This window comes from Lissotriton vulgaris, chromosome 1_1, assembly GCF_964263255.1.
Source record: "Lissotriton vulgaris chromosome 1_1, aLisVul1.2, whole genome shotgun sequence".
Taxonomy (NCBI): domain Eukaryota; kingdom Metazoa; phylum Chordata; class Amphibia; order Caudata; family Salamandridae; genus Lissotriton; species Lissotriton vulgaris.
Window position 1 is genome coordinate 1,409,150,555 of NC_141685.1, and position 27,295 is coordinate 1,409,177,849.

Here is a 27,295-nt window from a genome sequence, read left to right on the forward strand (position 1 = left end):
TTGCATTTCGCGGCCGCATTTCAGCCTATGTTGGGTATTTCAATACGCACGCACTTATCAGAATTAGTGAATGTTTTTTTGAAATATCGTCAGCATTAGTGAATGTGTCTTCTGAAATATCGCCACCAGTCAATGCGCTTTTACGTCCGGTTTACTTTAAAAGCCAACTACCCCGCGCCTTAGCCAAAATGTGCTTTTCTATCTACTTTGCTTTGAAAAGCCTTAGCACAGCTTTTATTTTTATGTCATTTTGGGGGGGGGGATTCTCCTACATTAATTATTCACTCATGCACAGCTTTCCATTTATTGGGAATAAAACACATTCAGAGACATAGCCGTGCGTGAGTGAAACAAAACTGGAAATATGTCATGTGCTTGGGAATATTGCCATTCGCCCAATGTTTGTTAAATGGATGCTTTTGAAAAACAAACACTCCAGGTGTTCCTGCAGCAAAGTCGGAAACCCTTTATTTAGTGTTTGAAGTTTAAAAATACAGACATCGCGGCTTGGTAGCACTTACAATTAAATGCAACTCTAAGAAGTGTAGAAGGAAACAGACGGGCCGCCACTGTGGCAGAAGGCAGACCAAGCCATCCTCTTTCATTCCGGTTTCCCCTCCGCAGGGCATTTACCACTGTATTGATGAAGTCCCGTAATTTTGGCATATGGGTGAACGTCTGCTAAATGGACGACTCAAAAATGGAGGCATTCAAAATCTAACAAAAATTGTAAAGGGATTTATTTTTTGGGTAACATGGACACGGATACGATTTCATTTGTGTTTTGGTTTTACTGTGACTGTTTTAACATTGCTTTTTATTACCTTGTGCTCTCTCTGGTGTTTTTGGATGGTTCATTTTATTGCATAGTTTTTTTTTTCACCTTTTATTGCTATTTGTGTTATACTGTTCTTTACAGCCTAATTAACTATTAATGTAGCGCTATTGGGTCCGTTTGTTTTATTTGCTTTATTTGTTAATCCACAGGACAAAGACAAATGCTTGTAACTAAGACAAATTCCAAACATAGACGTGCATGAGTAAATCGAAAATGGTAATATTTCCAAGCGCACCCCACACGCAACCTGGTTTTGTTTGCTTGTATTCAGATAAAAGTCGAAGGTAATATTAGGGGTGTGCTCCCACTTTGGATTCAAAGCCTTCCACAACAATAGCACTCTCCATAATCACAGCTTTACTCTGAACCACAGCATTACTCAGGGCCACCACAGCATTACTCAGGGCCACCACAGCATTACTCAGGGCCACCACAGCATCACTCAGGGCTCCCACAGCATCACTGAACGCCACAGAATCACTTGTCGCCACCACAACATCAATCTGTGCAACCATTCAACAACTGGTTCAAATATGTTCTCTCAATGTTTCAAGCTTTATTACAAATGTCACAAAAAGATGTTAATATTTCACTTCAGTTCTTGGATTTTCGTCACAATAAAATACACTGAACATAATCTTCACAAAAGTTATTTACAAAAGTTTAAGCTATTGCCATTATAAATGACAATAACTTTTATTTAAGTATTACTTATTTAAAAAAATTAAAAGCCATTGTTATTTGTAATATCAATACATTTAAGTCACGTAAATACAACACATATTGCATTACAAATGCTATAGGTGTCACATTTGCGAAATTTATAACTATTGGCATTGTAAATGACAAAGCTATTAATTTTGCAATTTTCAAAACCAACACATAAATAAAAAAATTGTCATTTACAATACCAATAGCTCAAACTTTCCTAATGCGAGACCTATTGCATTGCAAATGCTTGTTATCTCCTACTTCTCCTCCTCCACGGCAGCCATCCCCACTGTCACTCCTACTAGCAGGATGTGGCGACCAGCTGCTTATTCATGCATCAGTGCCTCATTCACAAGAGCACGGTTAAGTCAGTGTAGTGAGCAGACTAGCCTTCATGAACATTTATTCATTTATTTATTTAAGTTCTTTTATAGCGCAGGAATTCGACCTCCGAAGAGGTATCTCCGCGCTTTTGTTCTTTCCGTGTGCTGAGCCAGACAGAGACATCTGTATAACAATGGTGAGAGGCTACTAGATGGAGAATAGGTACGTCTTCAGGCATTTCCTGAATGCAGGCAGATTGGAGTTTAGCCTAAGAGTGAGAGGCAGAGAGTTCCAGAGAGTGGGGCCTTTGTGTGATAGAGCTCGGCCTCCCTGTCTCTCTCTTTTAATTCTAGGGATCTGGAGCAAAGCTTGATTTTTGGAGCGCAAGGTTCGACCTGGCTCATAAGGTGTAAACATTTCCGTTAGGTACCTGGGGCCAGATCCGAACAAACATTTATGAATGATGCAGCAGATCTTAAATTTCACTCTCTGGCGAATGGGTAGCCAGTGTAGCTTATTTAACGGAGGACGAGAGGGGGATCTGGCTGGAGCATTTAAAATCAGCCTAGCAGCCGTGTTCTGGGCTACTTGTAGCCTGCCCAGCTGCTCCTCATTAGCGGATATGAGCAGCCCATTGCAGTAATCCAGCCTGCTGATTACTAGGGTCTGCACTAATGTTTTTCTGTGGTGGTCGGCTAAGTAGGGGAAGACTCTCTTCAATAGGCCAATCACCCTCAGGCAGGTTCCTGTGACCTGTGTGGCATGATCTTTAAGTACCAAGGATTGATCGAGCTTAACACCTAGGTTTTTTACAGTTTCTTTTGGGCATGGGGCCGTACCTAATTCAGGAGGCCACCACTCAGGTGACCAGAGGAGTGGGGCATCTCCAAAGAGCATGACCTCCGTTTTGCCTACATTACACTGCAGGCAGTTGGAGGTCATCCATCCGGCTATCGCTCTCATTCCTGCCGCAAAAGAGCTTTTTACTGTTGGTGTCATGTTCTGGAAAGGAAATAGTAGCTGGGTGTCATCAGCATAAGATATTGGTGTGAACCCATGTTCTCTCACAATTTTCGCCAGGGGGGCCACATACACATTAAACAATGTGGAGCTTAGGCATGAGCCCTGTGGAACCCCCTTTGTGAGCTCCCTAAAGATGGAAGAACGGGAACCCAATCGAACACTTTGTGAGCGACCGGATATGAAGCTTTTTAACCATGATAGGGCCGTTCCGTCGACCCCTACCCCCTCCAGACGACTGACGAGGGTGTCATGAGACACCGTGTCGAAGGCAGCGGACAAATCTAACAGCACCAGAATCATAGAGCCTCCTCTATCCTGTGCCATCCGGATGGTATTGGTCACGGAGAGGAGAGCGGATTCTGTGCTGTGATTTGGTCTGAACCCAGATTGAGAGGGGTCCAGACCGTCCGCTGCCTCAATGTATTTAGACAGGTGAATATTGACATGCCTCTCAGTCATCTTACTCAGGTGGGGTAGGAGGGATACTGGACGGAGGTTGTTAAGGTCAGACCATGGTAACGCGGTATTTTTGCGGACAGGGTTCACGACTGCCTTTTTCCAGACACTGGGAATCTTTCCTTCCTTAAGGGAGAGATTAATCAGCGATTTAAAGCTCGGAGCTAACAGGCTGTCTAATGGAGCTATCATCTTAGCAGGTAGTAGGTCTGTGGGTGAGCCTGATTTGATTAGGTTATATAGGGTAGTGACTTCTGTCAGGCTGATCTCTGGAATCACAGTAAGCCTGCTGCTTTCGCTCTTGGCTGGCCGGGTGCAGGGAAAATCAGCAGGATCCCTAATATTTGATGCTTTGGTGATTTTCTCGTAAATCAGTTCAATCTTATCCTCGAAGAATGCGGAGATGTCATCGCATAGAGTTTGACTGAAATCATCCGGTCTTTCGCAGGCTTTAGGCTTAACAAATGATTGCAAGATTTTATAAAGTTCTCTAGTAGAGTGTCCTGCCTCTGTTATCTGTAACTCGAGTCTATTTCTCCTGGCTTGTTTTATGTGTTTATAATAGTTAGATTGTGCCTCCAAGTAATGTTTTTTACTAATGGGTGTATGCGTTTTCCTCCACATTTTCTCCAGTCTCCTACATTGTTGTTTCTCTGCCCTTAGATCTTCAGTGTACCACATTTCCTGCTTAGTTTTAAAGCGCTTGCTTATGTAATTCAAATGGTGCAAGTAGGTCAATTGCTTCCAGGAGTGCTTTATTAAACTTAGATAGGCCAAGTTCAATGTCATCGTCTTCGGAGAGAGTGGGTTCTTTCCATACTTTCTGCAATCCTTCTACAGTTATTTTGTGCCATTTCCGTTTCCATATTGCAGGGAGAGGTTTTTGACGTGGTGGTGGAGGACCTAATAAGGTAAAATTTAACATATAGTGGTCTGACCAATTAATAGTAGTGGGAGGGCAACATGTTATTTTAGGGCAATTAGTTAAGATTAGGTCAAGTGTGTTGGGCCCTTGTTCTGGATTTTCAGTCCCAGACTAGAGAGATCGGTGAGCAGGGACATGCGATCAGGGTGATGTGGTAGGTCTACATGAACATTAAAATCTCCAAGTAGAATGAAATCTTCCTTGGCTCTAAAATAAGGGGCTAATAGTTCCATAAGAGTGAGTGAGAAGTCAGAGCATGGGCCAGGGGGGTGATATACTAGTGCTCCTTTCCACTGTGTTTTAGAGGAGAGGGAAATTCTGAAAATCATTATTTCCATCTGAGCATCACATCTTTGATCAAGTACTGTGACTTTTAGACTCTCTTTATAAACAACAGCTACACCCCCTCCTATTTTTATCAAGCGATCTAGATGAAGAATCTTACATCCAACAGGAATTCCTAGAATAATTGCGGGGACTGTATGGGGTTTTAGCCAGGTCTCAGTGAGAAAACAGATGTCTGGCATGTCGGTATTGATAAGATCCCATATTTGCTGGTAGTGTTTAGGTAGGGAGCGTATGTTCAGTAGGAAACATTTTAGTCCTGAGGGTCCCTTTCCGGCAATATAGCTATCGGCGAGTATACTGGCTGCACAGGACAAGGAGGGTGTCTGAGGGGGCTGACCTGCTGGAGCTGTAGTAAAGGCGCCTGATAGATTATCCCTTGTTGGACATGTGTAGCAAGCCTGAAAGCGACAGTTTGCACATGAGAAAGGACCCTCAAAATGTGGCCAAATCTCGCGCATACAGGTAGCAGGAGAGATAGGTATCAGGCTAAGAAGTTTTTTCCTTGAGTAGGAAATTATAGTGCTAACCTGTGGGTCGGGAGTACAAGATGTAGGAGCCATGTCCCTTTGTCCCGTCCTGTCGCGGACGGGCGCAGACGGGCTTTTCTTCGGCGCTTCTTAGGCGCGCTCGAAGGCGCCCCCTGCGCGCAACCGCTGTGCGCTTGGTGGAGAGGCGTGGCTAAATAGCCCTGATGACGGTAGCGACTAGAGCGCTGACCTCCGCTCTAGCGTAAGTGGATGTTAATGTGCCTAGCTCTTACCTGTCCGCCCTCCGCTCTATGGCAATAATTGCGGAGTCGGACCGGGGCGGGCAGGCTGCAGTTTCGAGCCCAGGCAATGCGGGGAGAGTGTCAGGATAATCAGCAGTTAGTAATATGGATTATTAAATCAATCACAAATGTTTAAAAACGATACCAAGTTTTTAAAAAAGCTTCCTAACTCCTCGCAGCCCTCGCAGTCAAGACAGACAGTCTTTGGTCTCACTCTGCCATCGGGTGAACAGCGGGTCGGGAGACACTGCCACCGTCTTCCTACCGCAGCCACTCGATGTTGCGTCCAGTCTAAATAGCCCTGATGACGGTAGCGACTAGAGCGCTGACCTCCGCTCCAGCGGAAGTGGATGTTAATGTGCCTGACTCTTACCTGTCCGCCCTCCGCTCTACGGCAATAATTGTTTCAGCTGCTTACAAGCTGGCATTAGGTGAAGGGAGGAGCCTTGGACTCTGGACACACTTTCCTCCATGACACACAGACACTGCTGCCAGCATACAAACGGGGCAGGGTGGGTTTCGCTCATTGCCAATGTAAGGGTCCGACCATAGGCCCCCATGCAGTTATAATTAGCCCTGGGCGGAGTTAGCGGAGTGGGGCTTCGCGGAGCTACGCGAAGTGGGCGAGAAACTACGCCCACCTCCGCACTCCGCGTAGCCCCACTCCGCAAAACCACTGGCCGCCAGCCCCGCCACCCGCCTCCCTCCCGCCCTCCCTAAATACTTTCAAATAAAGGAATGAAATAATTTAAAAAGCACTTACCTTGCCGCCGCTGCCCGCCGCGTCCCCGGGGCTCGCTATCTTCCGTCTTCTTTAGTAATGCGCATGCGAGTGGGCGGCCGCGCATGCGCATTTTCTCGTGAAAATGCGCATGTGCGGCCGCCGGCGCATGCGCATTACTAAAGAAGACGGAAGACGGAAGATAACGAGCCCCGGGGACGCGGCGGGCAGCGGCGGCAAGGTAAGTGCTTTTTAAATTATTTCATTCCTTTATTTGAAAGTATCTAGGGAGGGCGGGAGGGAGGCGGGTGGCGGCCAGCTACGCTCCGTCTGCGGAGCGTGCGTAGTGCCGCCTGGCTCCGCCAGCTCCGCAAAATGCGGAGTAGGCGGCACTACGCACACTCCGTGCACGGAGCGTAGCTGGCCGCCCACCCCTAGTTATAATAAGCATGCAAACACAGTGACATATGTTGTAATATGAATGAGGTCCAGTAGTCCAGGTGTAGATTAAGTAAGATGATTTACTAAGAAGTTAAGTATAAGAGCTGTGATGAAGAGCCCTACAAGGAGCAGCCGTCCTGCTGCTCAGCCCATACTCCAACTGATTCTTTCAGAAATCCAACATTCCTTGCATCACCATGCACCAACATTCCACTCCACACTCACACTGGCTGAGCAGCATGTATAACATATCTCCCTTCTTTACAAAAGCTAGAATAACATTTGCAACTACTCCATGCATCCATGCATATCTACAAATAGCAAAACGAAGGCATGAAACGAGCATGGAAGTATCAGGTGTAAAAGTCGCACACATGCTTCAGAGCTCAGAAAGCAAACATATTGCCAATTTAAATATAGAGATGGCACACGTCACAATATAAAATGTAATAGGAACATGCATGTAACATATTAATTGTGAAGGACCATGGATACTAATCACAATAAATAAAATCAATGAAAATATTAAATGTAATCAGAAATATGCAAGTAACTTGTTGAGTGTAAAATAGTAAAGGGCCATGCATGCAAATCAGAAAAAAGAAATCAAAAACTAAATCAAACACACCCCACTCATCTCCCCTTCCAGCAGCAAAACAAATCATACAGTCTACCACACCACAGCTCCTTTACCAACCCCCTACTGCCACAAACATCCCAGCTGGCCAGGCTGACATGAAAGACAACATGCAGGGAACAAACCACCGAAGGTGCAATAGCGACCAGCCCATAGAGAGAAAAAAACAAAACATCACGGGTAGGTTAAACACTCACAATTATACCACACAAACATCACCATTACCCTTATAAGTAGGAGATTCACTTAGGACCATCCCACAACTGCTCAACAGTTTTAGACAAGAGGGACATATTCCCATACAGTCATCTCAACCATAATGACTATATATGTGGGTGATTAATCTATAATCAACCTCCAACCTCACAATGGCGGTAGACGTTAGAAACTTCTTCTCATTCCGTAATAATCAACCCCCAACCTCACAATGGCGGTAGACGTTAGAGACTTCTTCTCATTCCGTAATCTCAAACACAACACCAACAGTGGGTGATTTACTTATATCAACCCACAACCACATAATAGTGGTAGACCTGGGTGATTTAACCATGAAAAGCCATCTCAAAACAAAACACCAACAGTGAGTGAATTACCTACAATCATATCACAACCACACATTAGTGATGGATCAGAGTGTCAACCATGAGCAGTCAAACTCATAACACTAAAGTCATCCCAACTGTAAAACCTAGAAATGGGTGACCAACGCAGATGCACCCCACACATCAGCAAGAACAAGTGACTTACACTATAACAGTCAATCTCAACACAGGGCATGGATAAAATGCATACTAAATAACACCCATGAAAGTAGCTCACATTGGTACCACCAACCAAGATCACAGTAAGCACTGAGCGCATTACTGCCTCCAGGAACCCACACGTTGGACCGCACAGCAGATGCTCACTTCTCACAGTACATATGGCCTCCAAAGCAAAAACTTTCCCCAACTGATAGCAGCGGGAAGAGCTCTAATTTGTCATGGACTAACCCCCACAGCGGGAAGAGCTCTAATTTGTCATGGACTAACCCCCACCCCACTCAACCCACACAGCTGGGGCGGCCAATGAATGCATTCATCAGTCTCTGTGGGGTAGAAAGTTCTTGCTAGTACACACAGCTGAGAAAACAACAACCAATGTAATAGAATAAGGGCAATAGAAGTTCCACCACCAACATCCATACTTCATGGAGCTGTCCATTCTTCTACATGCTGATCCAGCCTTACCAGCACCGCAAAGTAGAAAATTATCTAAGAAAACAGCCATGAAGTTTAACACAACACCATACAATACCCAATTGAGTGCCAAACAGAGGAGAAAACTCTAAGCGGTGCGTCGTCGTAAAGACCATATTTCCATTTCCCTTCAGTTGCCTGATCCCAAGAGAACACGGAAACGCCATAAACAACAATGGTCAAACAAAATGGCGGCACGTGAACGGCGCCAGCTGGCTTAAGGTGCATACCTGCACCAAATGCTGTTGCGCACTGATCAGCAGCAACTGATCAGAGCTTCTTCACTCCTCTCGTGCACAGAATGTGATGAGATTCCATGGAAATGGGCATCACCAATGCAGTACTGCACACAAGTAGGGCTCCTGCATATCTTGCACAGTAACTACAGCACTTTCTGAATTGAAATTGCAACGCATGTAATTGTAATTGCATGTAAATTTAATTACCGACCAATATCCAACATCCCAACCCTGGGCAAACTCCTTGAAAAATGTGTACATCTTCAGCTTGGTAAACACATTTATATTTCAATCTGCTCGACGAATACCAATCCGGCTACCGTGCAACACACAGGACTGAATCAGCTATGACCCACAAAATAGACGATGCACTACAAATCCTAGACCAAAACAAAGCCTGCTTACTCATCTTGCTTGACCTTTCCTCAGTATTTGACACCATCAAACATGACAACCTGCTAGACCTTCTGAAACACAGAATGGGATTATCTGGAACTGTGCTAAATTTGTTCACCTCGTTCCCCCAAAACCGATCTCAACAATTCAAGATTAATCACTCCCTGTCTGAACCTGTCCCAGTCACCTTAGGAGTCCCACAAGGATCATCCCTCTCTCCGACACTCTTCAATTTATTCATGGAACCACTCACCGAAATTTTCAACTCCTACAACGTACAGTTTCATATGTACACAGACGATCCACAACTTTACTTAAAGATCCACTCACTAGAAGACATCAAATCTCTCAACACAACTCTAGGAGAAACTCAGACCTGGCTGGCCAAAACCATCTAATACTTAAAACCCTCAAAACCGAATTCCTCCTTATGGCTCCTCCCTCCCGAGTACCCATAATTCAAGATTGGATCAAACACCTAACAGGACTCAACGGCAAACCTCTTATCGTCAACTCAGTGAAAGCACTGGGAGTAACTCTGGACAGAAATCTACACATACAGAAACACATCAGCACTGCAACAAAAGGAGCAAACTTTCAGTTGAACACATTGAGAAAATTAAAACCTTTCCTGCCTGAAAAGGACTTCAAACTGACAGTACAAGCTCTAGTTATCCCGAGAGTGGAATATGGGAGTGTCTCTCTCTGCGGCCTTCCAAGATCCTCATTGGCCCCTTTAAAAGCGTCAATCAACGGAGCAGCCAGACTCATTACTGGCTCCAAAAGAAATGCTCACATATCCCCGGACCCAAGATCCCTCAACTGGCTACCTTCCGAAGCCAGAATTCAACAAAAAATCGCATGCATGACGCATAATGGCATTCATCACAACACTCCCACCTACCTGGCACAAAAACTGGTGCCTTCATGTGGTAATAGAACATCCAGAAGTGCCAATAACCTTTTACTGAAGCCACAAAGATTCAACAAGAAGAAAACATACAATCAAGCTTTCTCAGGGATAGCGCCCAGGATCTGGAACACTATGCCCCCAGAAACTAGACTGAATCCCTCTACTGCATCTCTCAAAAATTAAGTTAAATCCCTTCTTATGGCTAAATTCACTTGAGCTAGGTTTATCGTGATTATTACTCTTGATTTGTATGGAACTATATGTTATTTACTATATGCTTATGTAGCCTCAAAATTGACCTTGTAAAGCACTCCGATACCCGCATGGGTCTTGTCCGCGCTATATAAAACCTTCAAAGTAAATAAATTAAATACTCACAAGAATTAGGTAGCGCTGAAGTTCAAAGTGCGACCAATATCAAAATGCAGAATAATAGAAAGTGCCTGGCCCCATAAAACAGTGACACTCCCCTACCCCCACGTGCTGCCAGTTTCATTACACAAAACACACGGCAACTACGCAGTCCACTTTACCAGCCGTTCGTTTGCTTTCGGCTTTCCAAAGTGCAGCATTTCAGGGAATGCAGCTTGTCAGTTAGATTGGTAATCTTCACTTCAATACAGACATAAGGTTAAGCATGCCCTGGTAAGGGCCAACAGGTCTTGAGGTCACATCCTCGTCACCAACATGTTGTAATATGAATGAGACCCAACAGGCCAGGTGTAGATTAGGTAAGATAGTTTATTAAGAAGTTAAGGTCAAGAGCTATAATGAAAAGCCCCACCAGGAGCAGCCTTCCTGCTGCTCAGCCCATACTCCAACTCAGTCTCTCAGACATGCACCAACATTCCACTCCATACTCACACTGGCTTAGCAGCAGGCATAACAGCATACATTTTGGAACTGGCCCCAGGGAACGTGCACTAGGCCCCTTTTATTGGCAGGGTCACCTGCCCTGCGACACCTGTGATGGATGGGTGTGGGGTCAGTGTTGAAGCCAACCTTCAAGGAGTGGCTGGTAGAAACACATCTATTACAAAGACTAGAACGTGGCCAGCAGGTCACTACAGGAAGCAAGCATTTTACCAAAAAGGAGAAAGGGAATGTTAAGATTCTTGTCGAAAATTTGCCTGCTCTACGGCATTCCCCCTAATAAGTTATGACAGCTCCAAGTTCTTCCTGGTATCTGCACATTTCAGTGCGAGTCCCTAACGTCCTGTTCCTAGAGGCCGTTAACGGGAACTGTCAAGAAGGTGTACAGATGAAAGTAAGTAAGTGTCAGGACCGTAAAGAAATTGAAGCCCCTTGCACGTACCGTCCTGCAACATTTCTAGAGCCACCCAAATTGTCCCGCTGTCCCCTGCCATGTTGGCCACCTTAAATCCGCCGGCACTGATGCTAGATCCTGCTTGGAAGCACGAGCACCATTCTCTCCGAAAAGAAGGCTAAAAGAAGAACGAGTATGTATAACGATGAAAACTGGTTAAACAACTAGGCTAAACATAATCAAACTGAATAGCATTAATAAACACAAGCATTCAAGCGGTAACATTTTTCAACAACTACTTCAGCGATAACACCGTATACAAGTTTAAAACACCGGGGGCTGAGCATTATTTAAAGTAATTTATCATTATATATTTTCCATCATTGAGGTCCTAGAAAAAGGTCAAATGCGCATGTTACGTCGTGTTTCTTGTCGAAATTGATTCTGTCACAAGGATGAGACAACCCGATTGTGTGATTTATTTTAAAAAAGAAAATCCTTAAATATAGCAGGTGTGTTTGCAAACAAGAAGCCTCAGCTTATGTTCTCTTCAGCTCTCAGGCTATCAACTCGCATGGTGCCTCGTATTAAAGTGCAAAGGGTAGGCTGACATAGCAAGATGGCCGCCATATTCACGTGAACTAGTCCTCCTTCTATGTCCATGAACAGTGGTGCAGGTCTGGGCTGAGGGGTTTACGGCACAACATCACTTGTGTCCTGTACACATGAGCTCTGCTGAGAGCTGTGAACGCTTTTGCAGAGTCCAGAGGATTTAAGCGCGTTCTCATGTCAAGCGCCTCACGAGACACTCCTATTTGTAGAAGTCACAAAACGGGCATCGGACTTAAAGGTATGTTTTTGTAAAACAATGTGGTATGTTCATCAGGGCAAAGAAACTAACTGATCAGTGATACCTTCTGTATTTGTCGGGGTTTGAGCAAGATGCATTTTGAGAAAGATGGAGAAAAACAACAAGATGCACGGTAGAGATAGAACAAAATGACATCAGGTGTAGAAAAGCATGTTAGGTAAAGAAAGTAGAAGAAAGATGGAGAGAATGGTGAAGGGCAGACGAAGCGAAACCAGGAAGATGAGAGACAATACATGAACTAGAGACATAGGATAGGTTGATACAGAGGTAGAAAACAAGAAAAGCATGCCTGTCAAATGCTCACGTGTTTGTAGTATGGATCCGTTAAGTAAATTAGAGACAAAGTCCAAGTTGTGGTTTCACCATTAAGATTTAATGGTTAGAGTGAATCAACCCACGACCAGTAAAGTGGAATAACAGGTATGCAATGGTCATGACATACACATAGCATTCTAAGAACATGGAACAGGAACCTAAGCATAACATTCCTTAAAGAGCAAGTATAACAAAACGATATAACACTATAAAGTACATACTACACATCCTTCCCCTAATAAATGAAGAAGAATAGCAGATAAAAGAAAACACAGTAATGTAACATAAATGCATACATGAAAAAAACAAGATTAATTCAAAACATAATCATGGAGTCTCACAGGCACAGATCTGATTCTGCGACTGGGATCCCTACCATCCCCCGCACCAATGGAATTGGAAACAGGCTGTAAATTGGGAGAGGGTGTAAGATCGTTTGAATCACCATGTGCTAACAGGAAAGAATCAAGGGCAGGGGGATTAATAGGAACTGAAGGAGCAGATGGAGACATAGAAGATTCTCCGACACCGAACCAATCAGAACTGCGATCCGCAGACAAATCTGAGGACTGCTTGTTGGAAGAAATGATCTTAGCTTGTTGGTCAGAGATCTTAATAAGAGCATTCTTGTTCCACCAACCCCTTTCAAATAAAAGAGCTGCAGAACGAGAAACTTTTAAAACTTTAACGGGAGCAGAAAATTTGGATTGCCCCTTAGTTATTTTAACAGGTTTCTTAATGATGACCCAATCACCAGAAATAAGAGGTTTTTCTGTGACATGCATGCGTTTGTCATAATTATTTTTGTAACTCTCCTGTTTGCTCTTGACATGTTCACGAATTTTAGCTAAATCCACGTTGACCAGAGAACTTTTCATCAACCAGGATGGGTTCAATCTAGAAGTGGGAATTCTACCCCGCAGTAAAACAAAAGGGGACACCCCTGTCGTACTGTGCGGGGTACAATTATAGTTCCAGATCTTCTCGCTAAGAAATTCGGCAACATCAAGTTTATTAGCACAGGATGTTTGAATAGCTTCTTTCAATAAACGGTTAGCTCTTTCTACAAGGCCATTAAAAGCAGGACTGTAAAGAGGAACTAACATGTGCTTAATGTCTAAATTGTTTAAAAACAAATTCATCTCCTGTGAGACAAAGTGCGAACCGTTATCGGAAACAATTTCATGTGGAGTACCGTCGATGACAAACAAACCCTTTAAAAATGAAATTACAGCAACAGAATTAGGGTTCTTGACCAAAGAAAAATAGATCCATTTAGAAAAGTAATCAATGGCCACGATTAAGAATTTGAAGTCATCATTGAAAACAGAAAATGGACTAGAAAAATCTATGGCAATTTTCTGCCAAGGAGACTCAGGCCACTCTACAGGAACAAGTGGTGAATTGGACAACTTCCAGTGTTTATCCGAGCATAGACACTGTGGGCATTGGTTGACAAAGGATTTAACCTGGTTATCGATACCCGGCCACCAATAAGTGGTTTTAATCTTATTGGTGGTACCAGTGATACCAGGATGAGATTCATGGGCCAAAGAAATAATGGATTGTCGGATGCCAACGGGTGGGACAAATTTGTCCTGCCTGAACAAAATGTCACCTGACACCGACAATTCAGATGCAACTTGTGCATAATGATTTTCCTCAGTTGACATGCTTCTATCCCTGGGCCAACCTTTAATCAAAAATTTCTTAACATTGAGTAAACAAGAATCGTTATCCATACCCTTTAACCACTCTTGTTTAGTAAGTTTTGTACCAAGAAGGGCATCATCAACAGCAAACACATACTCTAAGTCAGAGTTGACTAAATTACATGTGGATAAAGGAATGCGTGACAAACAATCAGCACGAATGTTTTTGCCACCAGGCAAATATTTTATCTCAAAATTAAATTCTTGAAGACGTGTCAATAGTCTAACTAAGCGAGAAGAAGCTCGATTGGAGGAACTCTCACCAAGCATGTAAATTAAAGGCTTGTGGTCTGTGTATAAAAGAAATCTGGTGCCCCAAATGTACATTTAAAATTTTTCAACAGACCATGAGCAAGCTAAGGCTTCTCGCTCTATGGTACTGTAATTTGCTTCAGCTGAAGATAACGAACGAGAAGCGAATGCAATGGTGCATTCCTCACCCTTAATCACTTGACTAAGAACAGCTCCTAGGCCACGGGAACTAGCATCAACAGTAATGATGCATTGAACACCATGAGAAAAGGGCTTGATGGCAGGAGCAGAGAGTATCAAATCTTTGACAGAGTCAAAAGCAGATTGAGATTCAGAGGACCACACAAATTTAGCATGTTTATTTTAACAGATCTCTAAGAGGTTGAACTACAAGAGCATAGCTCCTAACAAAACGAGCGTAATATTCACTCAACCCCAAAAATGCTCTGAGCGAGTCTTTATCAAGAGGAGGAGGAGCATTTTTAATAGCTTCCAACAAAGAAGATTTGGGTTTAATACCATCTTTTGAGAGGTTGTGGCCTAAGTAATCAACCTCACTAGCTAAAAATTTACATTTCTTCTTGTTGACGGTAAGACCATTATTTTGTAGAGATTTTAAAACATACTCCATCAATATGTAATGTTGATCCAGGGATTCGGAATAAACCAAAATGTCATCCTGGAACGCCTGAATTCCAGGACAATTATAAAAAATGGAGTCCATTAATCTTTGAAATATACTGGCTGCGGAGGCAAGCCCAAATGGTAACCTTTTATACATATACACACCAAAAGGTGTGACAAATGTTGTGAGAGGTTGAGATTCTAAAGATAAAGGAATTTGGTGGTACGCTGAGCGCAAATCGATAGTGGAGAAGTATTTGCTACTACCGATGTTGGCCAGCATATCATGGATTTTAGGCAAGGGGTGTACATCAATGACAATGTTGCGATTGAGTACTCGCAGGTCTGCACATAAACGAATTTCCCCAGAAGGTTTTCGTGCTACGACGGCAGCAGAAACCCATTCTGAAGACTCAACTGGACAAATAATGTCTTGGGCAATAAGAGATTCAATGTGCTTTCTCAAGTCCTCTCTCACAGACAGGGGAACAGGCCGTACCTTTTGAATAACAGGACAAGCGTTGTCTTTTAACTTAATATCATGTTCGAAATTCTTCACCAACCCAATCTTATCTTCAAAAACAACTTTGTATTTCTCTAAAACATTGCAAAGAATGGGGTCATTACAATAATCAAAAACAGACAGTATGGGAAGATCACCCAAAGCAACCGGTTCAGGATGACCGGGTTTTAAAATAATGCCCAGTCTGGCCTGGTCTTGCCAACCTATAATATCACGGCCATTGTGTGCAACGTATATTTTAGTATAGATGATGCGACCTTTAAAATCAATGTTGTCTGGAAAATATCCTCGCATAGTTATGTCAAAACCCCCGAAAGCTTTGGGATTAACATCAGTAGTAAATAATTCTTTGTCATTCCAAGAGCACTGAAAAGTAGTTTCATCCAAAATGGTAATAGGGGATCCGGAGTCAGCCATAACCTGTATGGTCTGAATCCCAATAGAAATGGTGCAAATAGGACCCTTGATACTGAAATCACATAAAGCATTTACCTGAATGAATGAAATAGAAGAAAGATTTAACGCATCACAAATTTCTTCCTCAGAATAAACCATATTAACTTTAGACTTATCTTTGGGTAAACGACACGAAGCAGCAAAGTGACCTATACGTTTACAATTAGAACACCTTTTACCTTGTGCAGGACACTTTGGATTATTTGCAACATGAAACTTTGAACCGCACCTGTAACAAAATGCATTAGCTTTAGATTCAAAAACTTTTTTCCCAATATTGCGGTTAGAAACAACATTAACATTACAATTGTCCCCTGATGCCTGCGAAATATTGCAAACACTTGAAGAAGAGGCATGTTCAGCTAAAATTTTTGAGGAAACAACAGAACACTCAATACTTTTCGCAATTACAATAACTTCATCTAAAGTTGGATTTTTACATGTCAAAATTCGCTCTTGGATCTTCTTATTAAAGCAATTAAAAACTAACTGATCACGTAGAGCAGTCTCCAGATAAGTACCAAATTCGCATTTTGATGCAAGAACTCGTAAGGTAGCAACATAGTCTTCTATAGACTCCTCCTGTAACTGTTTTCTTTTAAAGAACATATGTCTCTCAACCATGACTGATAGATCATCTTTAAATTGTTTGCCCAGACGTGTTAATGCCTCTGTGTATACATTCCATGAGTCATCATCAGCAGGCGCTTGTACCACTGCTAAATTGTCAAATAATTGTTGGCCAGCATCTCCTAAGTGATTGAAAAGGATAGCTCTTTTTCTGGATGCAGGATAATCTAAAGCATCTATAGCTTCCAAATAGTTAGTGAACACGCGTAGCCATTTGTGCCATGGTGTAGGAGGCTTGCCAGGAACAATTAAAAATGAAGGAGGTGCTACAATACCATTGTTGTTATTTCCAGAAGTTGCCATAATGAAGTAAAACAAATGACAATTTTAAATAATAAAAAAAAATATAATGTTCTTACTTGTCAGTCTTTATAAAGCTTAGGCGATCTCTTCTTTTATTTTTTTAAAATTACCTGTACAAGAAACAATCGACTATAGTCTCGATAGTCGCGTTGCACTGACAAATTCACCGTTAAAATAAGCAAAATGCCCTTTTACACACTCGTGTAGATGACGCTACGCGCAGGAAACACAAATGAGACAGGTTACTATGGTAGCGACTTCGTGATGACGTCTTATTGAAAGACGTGTAGCGCGTGTGTGAGTGGCAAGGCAGGTTGCTATGACAGCGATTCCGTGATGACGTCTGATAGAAAGACGTGCAGCGCATGCGTGAGCGCCGCGTGAAGAACAACAAGTCGGGAATATGCGCGAGATTGGAATCCTTCTCCGGTTTGAATCAAACGGTGATGTCAGGCTTGCTTTAAAAATGATTGTCTTCAGGTAATTTGAGAAATTGAAATAAATAACTTACAGTTTCTGTAGTCCCGTTAAATGAGAACGCATTAACACAGGCAAAAATATCCAAATTGCCAGGTTCGGTTGAGACGCGATGACTTGAAGGCTCAACAGTTTAACAGCTGATCGGCTCACGTCGGTGGGTTTGATCAAAACGAGGTCCAAATTATTTTCCAATCGTCGCCAATAAATGTAGTATGGATCCGTTAAGTAAATTAGAGACAAAGTCCAAGTTGTGGTTTCACCATTAAGATTTAATGGTTAGAGTGAATCAACCCACGACCAGTAAAGTGGAATAACAGGTATGCAATGGTCATGACATACACATAGCATTCTAAGAACATGGAACAAGAACCTAAGCATAACATTCCTTAAAGAGCAAGTATAACAAAACGATATAACACTATAAAGTACATACTACAGTGTTGTGTGACATATTCATTTGGTCTTGACTTTTTGGTTAAAAGTGTTTGAAATTTGTAGTTTTGCATTTTCTGTTATAGGCATGGTCAATGTGAATCACTGTAGGATGAAAATACATGTCCGGTGTATGCCTATAGTACTGTAAAGTACACGCCTAGATACCAAGCAAGAGGCCATTGTGCTATAGAGGTAATCATAAATTCCAAAGGAGAAAGGCTAGAGAGGGAGAAACAATTACAACGTTTGATCTGCCGTAATGCATAGAGGAGTTAAAGGGTTTGGAGCATGTGAAAGAAGAATTTGCAACATTGGGGAGGCATTTTAAGACCTAATATAGCAGAGAATAATAAGCCGACGAGGGAGGGTAGTTGGGCAGAATGGAGTAGCGTAGGAGAGAGAGCGGGTAGATGGCAGAATAGTGAGTTGCAACTGTGTTGGCAAAGAGGAGAAACATTGGGCATGGAAATGGGGTTGGAGCATTAGGGTAGTAGATGTTGGCATGAAGCTGGCAACGTGGGTACGTGTTGTCAGCGAGGGGGGGCTTTAGGGGGCAAAGTCACGATTGTGTGGTAATCTTCAGATAAATACAGGAGCCAAAAAGTTACATAGTAATAAGGGATTGCTTGAAAACGGAGGTTTACCTCGTATCTAGAGAAAAGCAGGTGTATGTGGTGTATTTTGACTTGGATGAAGTTTCAAACCTTCAGAGCATAGCGCAAGCAGCGTAGGCATCTAATCTTCTCTTAATATGTAGCCTGCTCTCTAGTCTGGCCATGCAATTGCTATGTTTCTTGCCAAACTATCTAGATGTCACCAACTTCTAGATGTACCACAATACAGAGGACTTGCCTCCTATGAAACAAAGTTTCCTTGAGTTGTGGAGTCTGCAGATATCTGGAGTATGCTGGAGTATGTTATTACTTAAATACCTTATCACCATATACCTCTACAAAGTAAACAACATACACCTAAAATATAACATAACAAATATGAGAAATTCACAATTTACCTAATTATCAATTAACAAATTAATAATTAATTATCTAAACGCGTTTATTCTGTTTAGCTCCGATACAAGGGTTTTTACATTACTGCTGGGCAGTGGGTGGGTTTGGGCGACGTTTTTGAAGAATTTGCTTCTAATCTTCATTTTTGTTCATTGACTTTGATGATTTTGATCTGTGCTCGCCCCATCCTTCATAGCCGTGCTGGGTGATAGTAAAATCATTGAAAGTATTTGAATTAGTAGTTGAGAGGATATTGCTAAAGTTTTAATCGCCATTTTATCTTCTGTGCAATCGTCACTAAAGAAAAGATTCATGCATAACATTATTTCTGTTGTAATCTGTTGGCTGCCATTGTTATAATCTTCATGCTAAACAGTACAAAAGTCTTCACTAACTTTATGGTTATGAATGTCCAAGACTCTCTCACTTTTGTGGGATTGAGCAAGGAATAACTTCTTTGAGCAATTTAGCTGATGATGCAATATTCCATTATTATTTCTGTATAATTGAAGCACCTTCTGACACTGTCTGTAGCACTTGTTCAACTTCTTCCTCATTTATTGATTTGCTCTTGAAATATAACCCCACAGAAAATGTGTTCGAATGATGATCACAAGAAGAAGACCATTAAAGAAGTTACTTTCAAATGGGCCTTGCTACAGCCATGAGCAACCCTTTAACGTTATCTTAATCTTACACCTCAAATATATTTTTCCACACCCTTGAGCGCTCTCATAAGAAGTCGATTTTTAGCGTTCACGTTAAACCAGTGCCTCTAAGGGATTGCTCTGCAGGTGAGTCTGTGTAATAGTCAAGGATGCTGCCAGTGCATGGCATAGTTGTAGTTAGCGAGAGTTGTGCATCGTGTACATGTCTGTAAAATGTTGGAACGTGCACACAGACTTACCCTCCCAGACATCCCAAAGTCTGGAGAGGACAATAGTCTCTAATGCCCAACAGCCTTTCATATTTGCTGTGTGCCGAAACCATGTCCCAGCCCAGAGTGGTGTTTCCTCTTTTGGCAGGCCATGCCATTTGGTCCACCATAGCTCTTGGTGTCACCATGTTGGCGGGGCTTGTGTTGCGGTGGAGGGTGATGTCGTTATAGGGACCAGACAGTAGGTTAAGTATGCAATGTTGTTCCAGGGCACTTATCTTAACGGCTATTGCTGGGTCATTCCAGTCTGCAGGAACCCACCACGTTTTCTAAACTTAGACTAAGCACTATAGGAAGAGCTATCCCCACAGTATTGTCATATTTTGTTCTTTGGAGCAAGGGTACTGGATCTCTTTTTTAGCTACCCACCCCCTCCCCTCTTATTGATATTAATGTTATAGAATGGAGGCCTAGCCGTGGAACATTTATTTGCTATTTTCTTACCTCTGTCGAAAATACTTGATTTTGAGCCCCCCTAACCCTACTTCTCTATACTGAGCACAGACATACGCATGCCCTTGACCCCTCTTCTCTATCACAAAAGACCACCTGGAACTGAGTTTTGATGATGACATGGTGGTAGACATTTTAAAAGCACCATCTCTCCTGTCAGTGGATGGCTGTGCAGAAGACTGGAATTCCATAACATCACTAAATAAATAACAGTTGAAAACTGTTCTGCATGGCTCAATAATGACTGAATATCCATGAACTGACATTGCCCCCAATGGCCTCCTTGTTACCATCACACCGTGCATCTTTCTAGACAATATCACCTTCAGATGGGAATAGTCAAAGATAGCTTGGAAGTGCGCTTGCGACTGGTAAGTCCTGATCATCAACACAGCCAAACGCCTCTCAGACGCATTGTAGTCAGGATTGCCATCGCTGAGAATTCACTTAAAGCGGGTATCGGTGTATCAGCCTTCAAACGTCGGCTAGCGGAGATTAACAAAGAAATGAATAAACATAAAGATTACCTTACCCAACAGAAAATGTCCAAATTACAAAAGGATGTCAAATGATCTGACAGAGAAAAAGTATACCCTTACATAAAAGAAGACTACCAGGCTCAAACGGGGAAGAGGGTATCATCGTCTGATGAAAGACCATCCAGCTCCTACAGAGAGATAGGCTCATTCAAAACCACATTGAGCAACGACAGTTGGGGCAATTGCTCAGATCGACGAGCTAACCTACTCACTTTCCCATTGGACTATCCGAGACCCCGTTTTCGGGGGAACCAATGCACGGAAACCTACCCAGGACAACCACTGTTGTGGCAACCTTTCTACCAGATGCCACTGCAACCACAGTTTCCGATGTTCTGTCAACAATTCCCTCAACTCCCTTTTTTTAACAGAGGGCAGGGCAGAGGAAGAGGCAGAAGAGAAACAACAAGAGAGTACAGTGGCAAGCTTTGGAACACCAGAAGCGACTCAGGAGCCACACTATGACAACACAGAACTAGTTGTCAACCTGTCATCTTGCATCCTCACCAATGAATAAACCATAGTCCTAGAAAAAGGCCTGTGGTTTTTGCACTAGGCTTTGTTTCCACCACGAGAGAGGATCTCTTTCGATTGAATAATGAACTCCAACAACACTTCAGGAAGATTTACCCACATGCCTTCTTCCAAAACAGACCCGCTCAGGACCCTTAGGATTCAGGCTTCCGCAACCCATTGAGGTTCACACCCACCACAGCAATGATGCCCAGAGCGATTCCTTCTTTTGAAAAAACAGTACTCCAAGAGGTGGACAAGATGCCCCTGTGTCCTGTTCAACAACTTATCCAACCAGGAAAGGAGCAACATCCACAATATTACGGAAGATTTCACAGTGATTATAAAACCAGCTGATAATGGTGGTGCCATTGTACTGCAAGACGTTGCACTTTATGACTAGGAATGCATGCTACAACTTTCCACTAACCAATACTATTTCCCATCAACACAGACCCTACAACGAGGCTGACAACAAGGATTAAACATCTAGTCAATGCAGCAGAGATGGAAGTCTGGAGATCCAAGAACGAGGCAGACTTTCTGGTCAATTCCAAACCAGTTGTTCCATATTTCTACACCCTATCCAAAATCAACAAGCATTTGCAATGCAATAGGTCTCGCATTAGGAAAGAGATATTGGTATTGTAAATGACTATTTTTTTTATTTATGTGTTGGTTTTGAAAATAGCTAAATTAATAGCTTGGTCATTTACAATGCCAATAGTTTTAGTTTTTGCAAATGTGACCCCTTTAGCATTTTTAATGCAATATATGTTGTATTTACGTGACTTGGATGTATTGATATTACAAATAACAATTGTTTTTAATGTTTTTTAATAAGTAATACTTAAATAAAATGTATTGTAATTTATAATGGCAATAGCTTAAACTTTTGTAAATAACTTTTGTGAAGATTATGTTCAGTGTCATTTATTGTGATGAAAATCCAAGAACCGAAGTGAAATATTTTTTTTTTTTGTGACATTTGTAATAAAGCTTGAAACATTGAGAGAACATATTTGAGCCAGTTGTTGTTGAATGGTTGCACAGAGTGATGCTGTGGCGTTCAGTGGTGCTGAGTGAGGGGAACATCCTTTTCAACGCAACTTTTACCACGCAGTGCCTTTACGACGCAACTATTACAACGCATGTCATTACAATGCATATCGCTGGGGGGGCGCTCTAGGATAGGGAATAGATTTAATTTACTATCCAACACCTTCCCTACTATCCACGGGGACTGGAGTTGGAATAGTAAATTAAACTATTCACTATCCAGCACCCCTTAACGCTATGCGTTGTAAAAACTGCGATGTAAAGGCATGCGTGGTAAAAGCATGCGTTGTAATGTCATACATCCGCTGAGTGATGCTGTGGCGTTCAGTGGTGCTGAGTGATGCTGTGGCGTTCAGTGGTGCTGAGTGATGCTGTGGCGTTCAGTGGTGTCTAGTGATGCTGTGGCGTTCAGTGGTGCTGTGGCATTGAGTGGTGCTGAGTGATGCTGTGGCGTTCAGTGGTGTCTAGTGATGCTGTGGCGTTCAGTGGTGCTGTGGCATTGAGTGGTGCTGAGTGATGCTGTGGCGTTGAGTGATGCTGTGGCACTGAGTGATGCTGTGGCGTTGAGTGATGCTGTGGCGTTGAGTGATGCTGTGGCGTTGAGTGGTGCAGTGGGGTTGAGTGGTGCAGTGGGGTTGAGTGGTGCTGTGGGGTTGAGTGATGCTGTGGGGTTGAGTGATGCTGTGGGGTTGAGTGATGCTGTGGGGTTGAGTGATGCTGTGGGGTTGAGTGATGCTGTGGGGTTGAGTGATGCTGTGGGGTTGAGGGATGCTGTGGCGTTGAGTGATGCTGTGGCATTCAGTGGTGCTGATTGATGCTGTTGCGTTGAGTGATGCTGTGGCGTTGAGCGTTGAGTGATGCTGTGGCGTTGAGTGATGCTGTGGCGTTGAGTAATGCTGTTGTATTGAGGGATGCTGTGACGCTGAGGGATGCTTTGGCATTGAGTGATGCTGTTGCGTTCAGTGGCGTTGAGTGATGCTGTGGCGTTGAGTGATGCTGTGGCGTTGAGTGATGCTGTGGCGTTGAGTGATGCTGTGGCGCTGAGTGATGCTGTGGCGTTGAGTGACACTGTGGCGTTGAGTGACGCTGTGGCGTTGAGTGATGCTGTGGTGCTCAGTGGTGCTGAGTGATGCTGTGGCGTTGAGTGAAGCTGTGGCGTTGAGTGAAGCTGTGGCATTGAGTGAAGCTGTGGCGTTGAGTGACGCTGTGGCGTTGAGTGACGCTGTGGCGTTGAGTGACGCTGTGGCGTTGAGTGACGCTGTGGCGCTCAGTGGTGCTGAGTGATGCTGTGGTGTTGAGTGGTGCTGTGGCGTTCAGTGGTGCTGAGTGATGCTGTGGCATTGAGTGATGCTGTGGCGCACAAGAGCATGTGCTGGGGAGGATGCGTAGTTCATGGGAACGCATGCAGTGGCAGCGCTAGCACCAGATTGTATTGGGTTGGTAGGTGTAGAGGGAGAAAGGTGTAGAGAGGTGTAGAGAGAGCGAGAGGTAGAGTGAGGTACAGAGAGAGGTAGAGAGAGAGAGAGCGGTAGATAGAGACGGAGGTAGAGACAGAGGTAGAGACAGAGGTAGAGACAGAGGTAGAGACAGAGGTAGAGACGGAGGTAGAGACGGAGGTAGAGACGGAGGTAGAGACGGAGGTAGAGACGGAGGTAGAGAGGTAGAGGGAGAGGTAGAGGGAGAGGTAGGAGGGCGAGAGCATGTGCTGGGGAGGATGCGTAGTTCATGGGAACGCGTGCAGTGGCAGCGCTAGCACCAGATTGTATTGGGTTGAAAGATGGTCGCGGGGAGAAGGTGTAAGGAGCTAGGGTTGCGTGTGCATGTCTGCAAGTGCGGAAAATCGTTTAGAGGGGTGGGGGAAGTACTACCACCTAGTGTCAGGAGCACATACGTGCAGAGAGAAAAGGGAAGTCTTCAAGAATACCAGCCCATCAAAAGTGCCTCTTTATTCTGCAGTCAAAGAGTGTGTGTACCGTGCTTCTCCTCATGGTGTTCTAGGCAAGGACGTTACAAAACGTGAAAAGGGGCTGCGATTAAAAAAACCAACGTAAATGCTTTACGAACAATTTACTAAGATGTTTACTTTGTTACAGAGACAATGAATGCAATAAAATGTACGTAATATGTGCTGACATTTATATATATATGCTTTGGTAAGAAATTGACTTGAGTTTCCAAATGTACCAATGAACTTGATGCTCGATTCATGTACATAGATGAACCTGATATGTACGGTCGCACTCACTTCCCGGGCAGAGGCCGCATCACAGTACATTGAGGGTCCCTTCAGTTCTCAAGACTACTTAAACGGCTGTCCACGTCGCATTTCGTTATGTGATGGTAGCGCACTGCTGCCTTGAGTGAAAGTGATTGTTTTGATTTCGTGGTTTTTGGAAGAAAACTCTAGAATTAACCTACTAATGCGCTGAGGGTGAATGCTGGTGTGGGTCTCATGGAGATCTCATCGAGCAGACGAAGGCACGGTATCTGAGGGTACACGGAGGTAGCGTTTCATTATACAGTGTGGTTACAAGCAGACGCGCTACCCCTAAGTATAGTGACTCAACGAAAAGGCTCTACACCCAAATGATTCAGTTTTAGACCAATGTTATCACCAATTAACCACAGCGAAGCGGAAAAGGCAGAAACGATGCTGCAAGATGGGCGAAACACTACTGAAAACAGTAATATGCATGAAGGAGACTTGCTTGTGCAGCCGTTCAGCGAGGCTTGCTCTTAGTCTGGGCAATTGCTGGTCTTTTCTGTAAAGTTTGATCTCCCACGAATGTGAAACCAGGCAAATCTCTAGGGGTGTTATTAGAGCAGTACTAACAGGGTAAGATCCAGCCGTTGTATTGCTGTGGGGAGGGGGGAGGAGAAATGCAAGACATGGCCTGGCGGCCGTGAAGTGTGAAGCAGTGGGCGGGGGAGCGGAGCCCTTTGAAGTGAAGCTCACCGAGGGAAAAGCGCGTGCTTGTGTTCACGTGAACTGTTTGAAATCCGCCCGATGGTTTGAGGACTTATTTTGCCCACTATAATTCTCCCCTATCCATTCCTTGCGGAATGGGATAGGCGAGCCCTAAAAAAGGGACCCAACCACCACCAGGGAGACCGATTTGATCCAGCTTCAATTCTCCCCTTGAACCCTTTAGCAGGTTCTGCAACTTTTTATGCAGACCTTTGGTGATGAGTACACCGACATATTTGAAGGATACCACAGATATACCTATTCGACTACAGAACCTTACCCAACAGGACCAGATTGATCTACTAGTCACACTCTATGTTGAAGCACTTTAAAGCAATATACCACATAATGCGACCATCGAAGTATTGAAAAACACTCTTATGGCAGAGACCGTCAGGGAATCATCTACCCCCTTTAGTTTCATTGTAGAATTTGCATGTATCTCCCTCAAGGAGTTATTTTTCAGATTCAAGGATCAATGTTACCACCAGATACTAGGTGCTTCAATGGGCAGCACATTTGCACCAAGCATAGCCTGCCTCTATATGGCATCCTTTGAGGAACAGCATTTCCTTTCAGATACCAACCAATACAAGACCAATTTCATCACCTGGCAGCAATTTATTGATGACATACTGATTCTATGGCATGGAGACGCTGACACCTGTATGGAGTTTTGTACATGGATCAACACCCTGAACCCATACTTGAAATTCATCAGCACCGTGTCTACTGAGTCGGTACCATTCCTGGACCGCTGTATTCTCCACACAAGCTGGTGCACTCACCACCACTAATTACAAAAAAACACCAGTCCGGAACACTCTCCTGATGTATGAGATTCACCCCCCAAAAACCCTCAGGGACAACCTTCTGGTAAGCCAATTCTTGCGACTGCGTCAAAACTGCAACACCCTCACCGAATTTTATTCACACGCCTAAGAACTAAGTACCAAATTGACTGCACGCCATTAGCCATCAAGGACTATCAAACAAGCATACAAGAGGGCAAGGAACAACCACAGTGATGCTCTGTTAGAGACCAAAGTAAAGGAACCTGCCCAGAGCCTCACTTGTGTAACTACCTTCATCCAGTCATCTAGTCAAATTCAGAAAATAATCCTGAAAAACTGGTCCATCCTAAAAACAGGGTCCTTGGATATTTCAGATCCTCTAGTCTCATACAAACGCACAAAGATTCTGAAAGATTTCCTGGTGTATACACATCCCCAAACCTCACATAGTGACACAAAAGATACTTTGGGGTTAACCGCCTGTTACAGGCCACTATCCATGTTACGATTGCACAGCATGTGCATTCACGCAGGCTACCAAACAGCTTGATCTAGGTGAGAATCGTCCATGGCAACAAAGGAGACCCACCAACTGTAATACTAAGAACTGCGTCTACCTCATCACTTGCCCCTGTTCATTACGCTACGTTGGAATGACCACACGCATGGCTGAAATAAAGGTGGCTAAACATTGCATTAACATTCGCTGCTGGAAAGCCACTACCAAAATGGCATCTCACTTCATTGAAATGAACCACACAGCTTATGACATCAGGGGGAATATACTTTAAGCAAGCGACAGCTGAAATACAGAGTCACTGTTCAATAAAAACAATGTTGGGTTTTCTGCCTTGAAAACCCTCACAATGAGCATGAACGATGAAATGCCCTGGATCGAATGCTCAAGACACTAAATTGTAATTCCAAAATAGTATATGTCCAGTCCACGATGCGCACAGTCTTCCACTCTTAACTGACGTCTACTAGGTATATAAAAAACATCACTCAAGTACCTCCAACCCGTAAGGGTCTCCTCATAGTCTCCCCATAGTCACCTATGCAGGAATACACCCTCACATACTGTGCCACGCACCAAACTACCACCCCGTAGATCACGGAACTTATTCATACCAAGAGTACGACCATACCTGGATCTAAATTACCCGCTCAGGGAG

The 27,295-nt window shown here is 43.5% G+C and overlaps 2 protein-coding genes across 3 annotated transcripts in view; one reads left to right on the forward strand and one right to left on the reverse strand.

The window, feature by feature from the left end:
* COG5 (component of oligomeric golgi complex 5) overlaps window positions 1-11,414 on the reverse strand; it is a 1,241,975-nt gene extending 1,230,561 nt beyond the window's left edge. Inside the window, exon 1 of the mRNA XM_086929720.1 lies at window positions 11,295-11,414. Coding sequence (XP_086785846.1) covers window positions 11,295-11,346 — 52 coding nt within the window. The 5' untranslated portion in view covers window positions 11,347-11,414. The remainder of the gene's footprint in view (window positions 1-11,294) is intronic.
* Window positions 11,415-11,916: 502 nt separating this feature from the next.
* The window catches only part of DUS4L (dihydrouridine synthase 4 like), a 155,604-nt gene continuing 140,225 nt past the window's right edge, over window positions 11,917-27,295 (forward strand). The window contains exon 1 of one of the 2 annotated variants that reach the window (XM_086967176.1): window positions 11,917-12,096. The gene's annotated coding sequence lies outside the window, so the exon portion shown is untranslated. The remainder of the gene's footprint in view (window positions 12,097-27,295) is intronic. The other variant, XM_086967182.1, reaches the window with a different exon arrangement.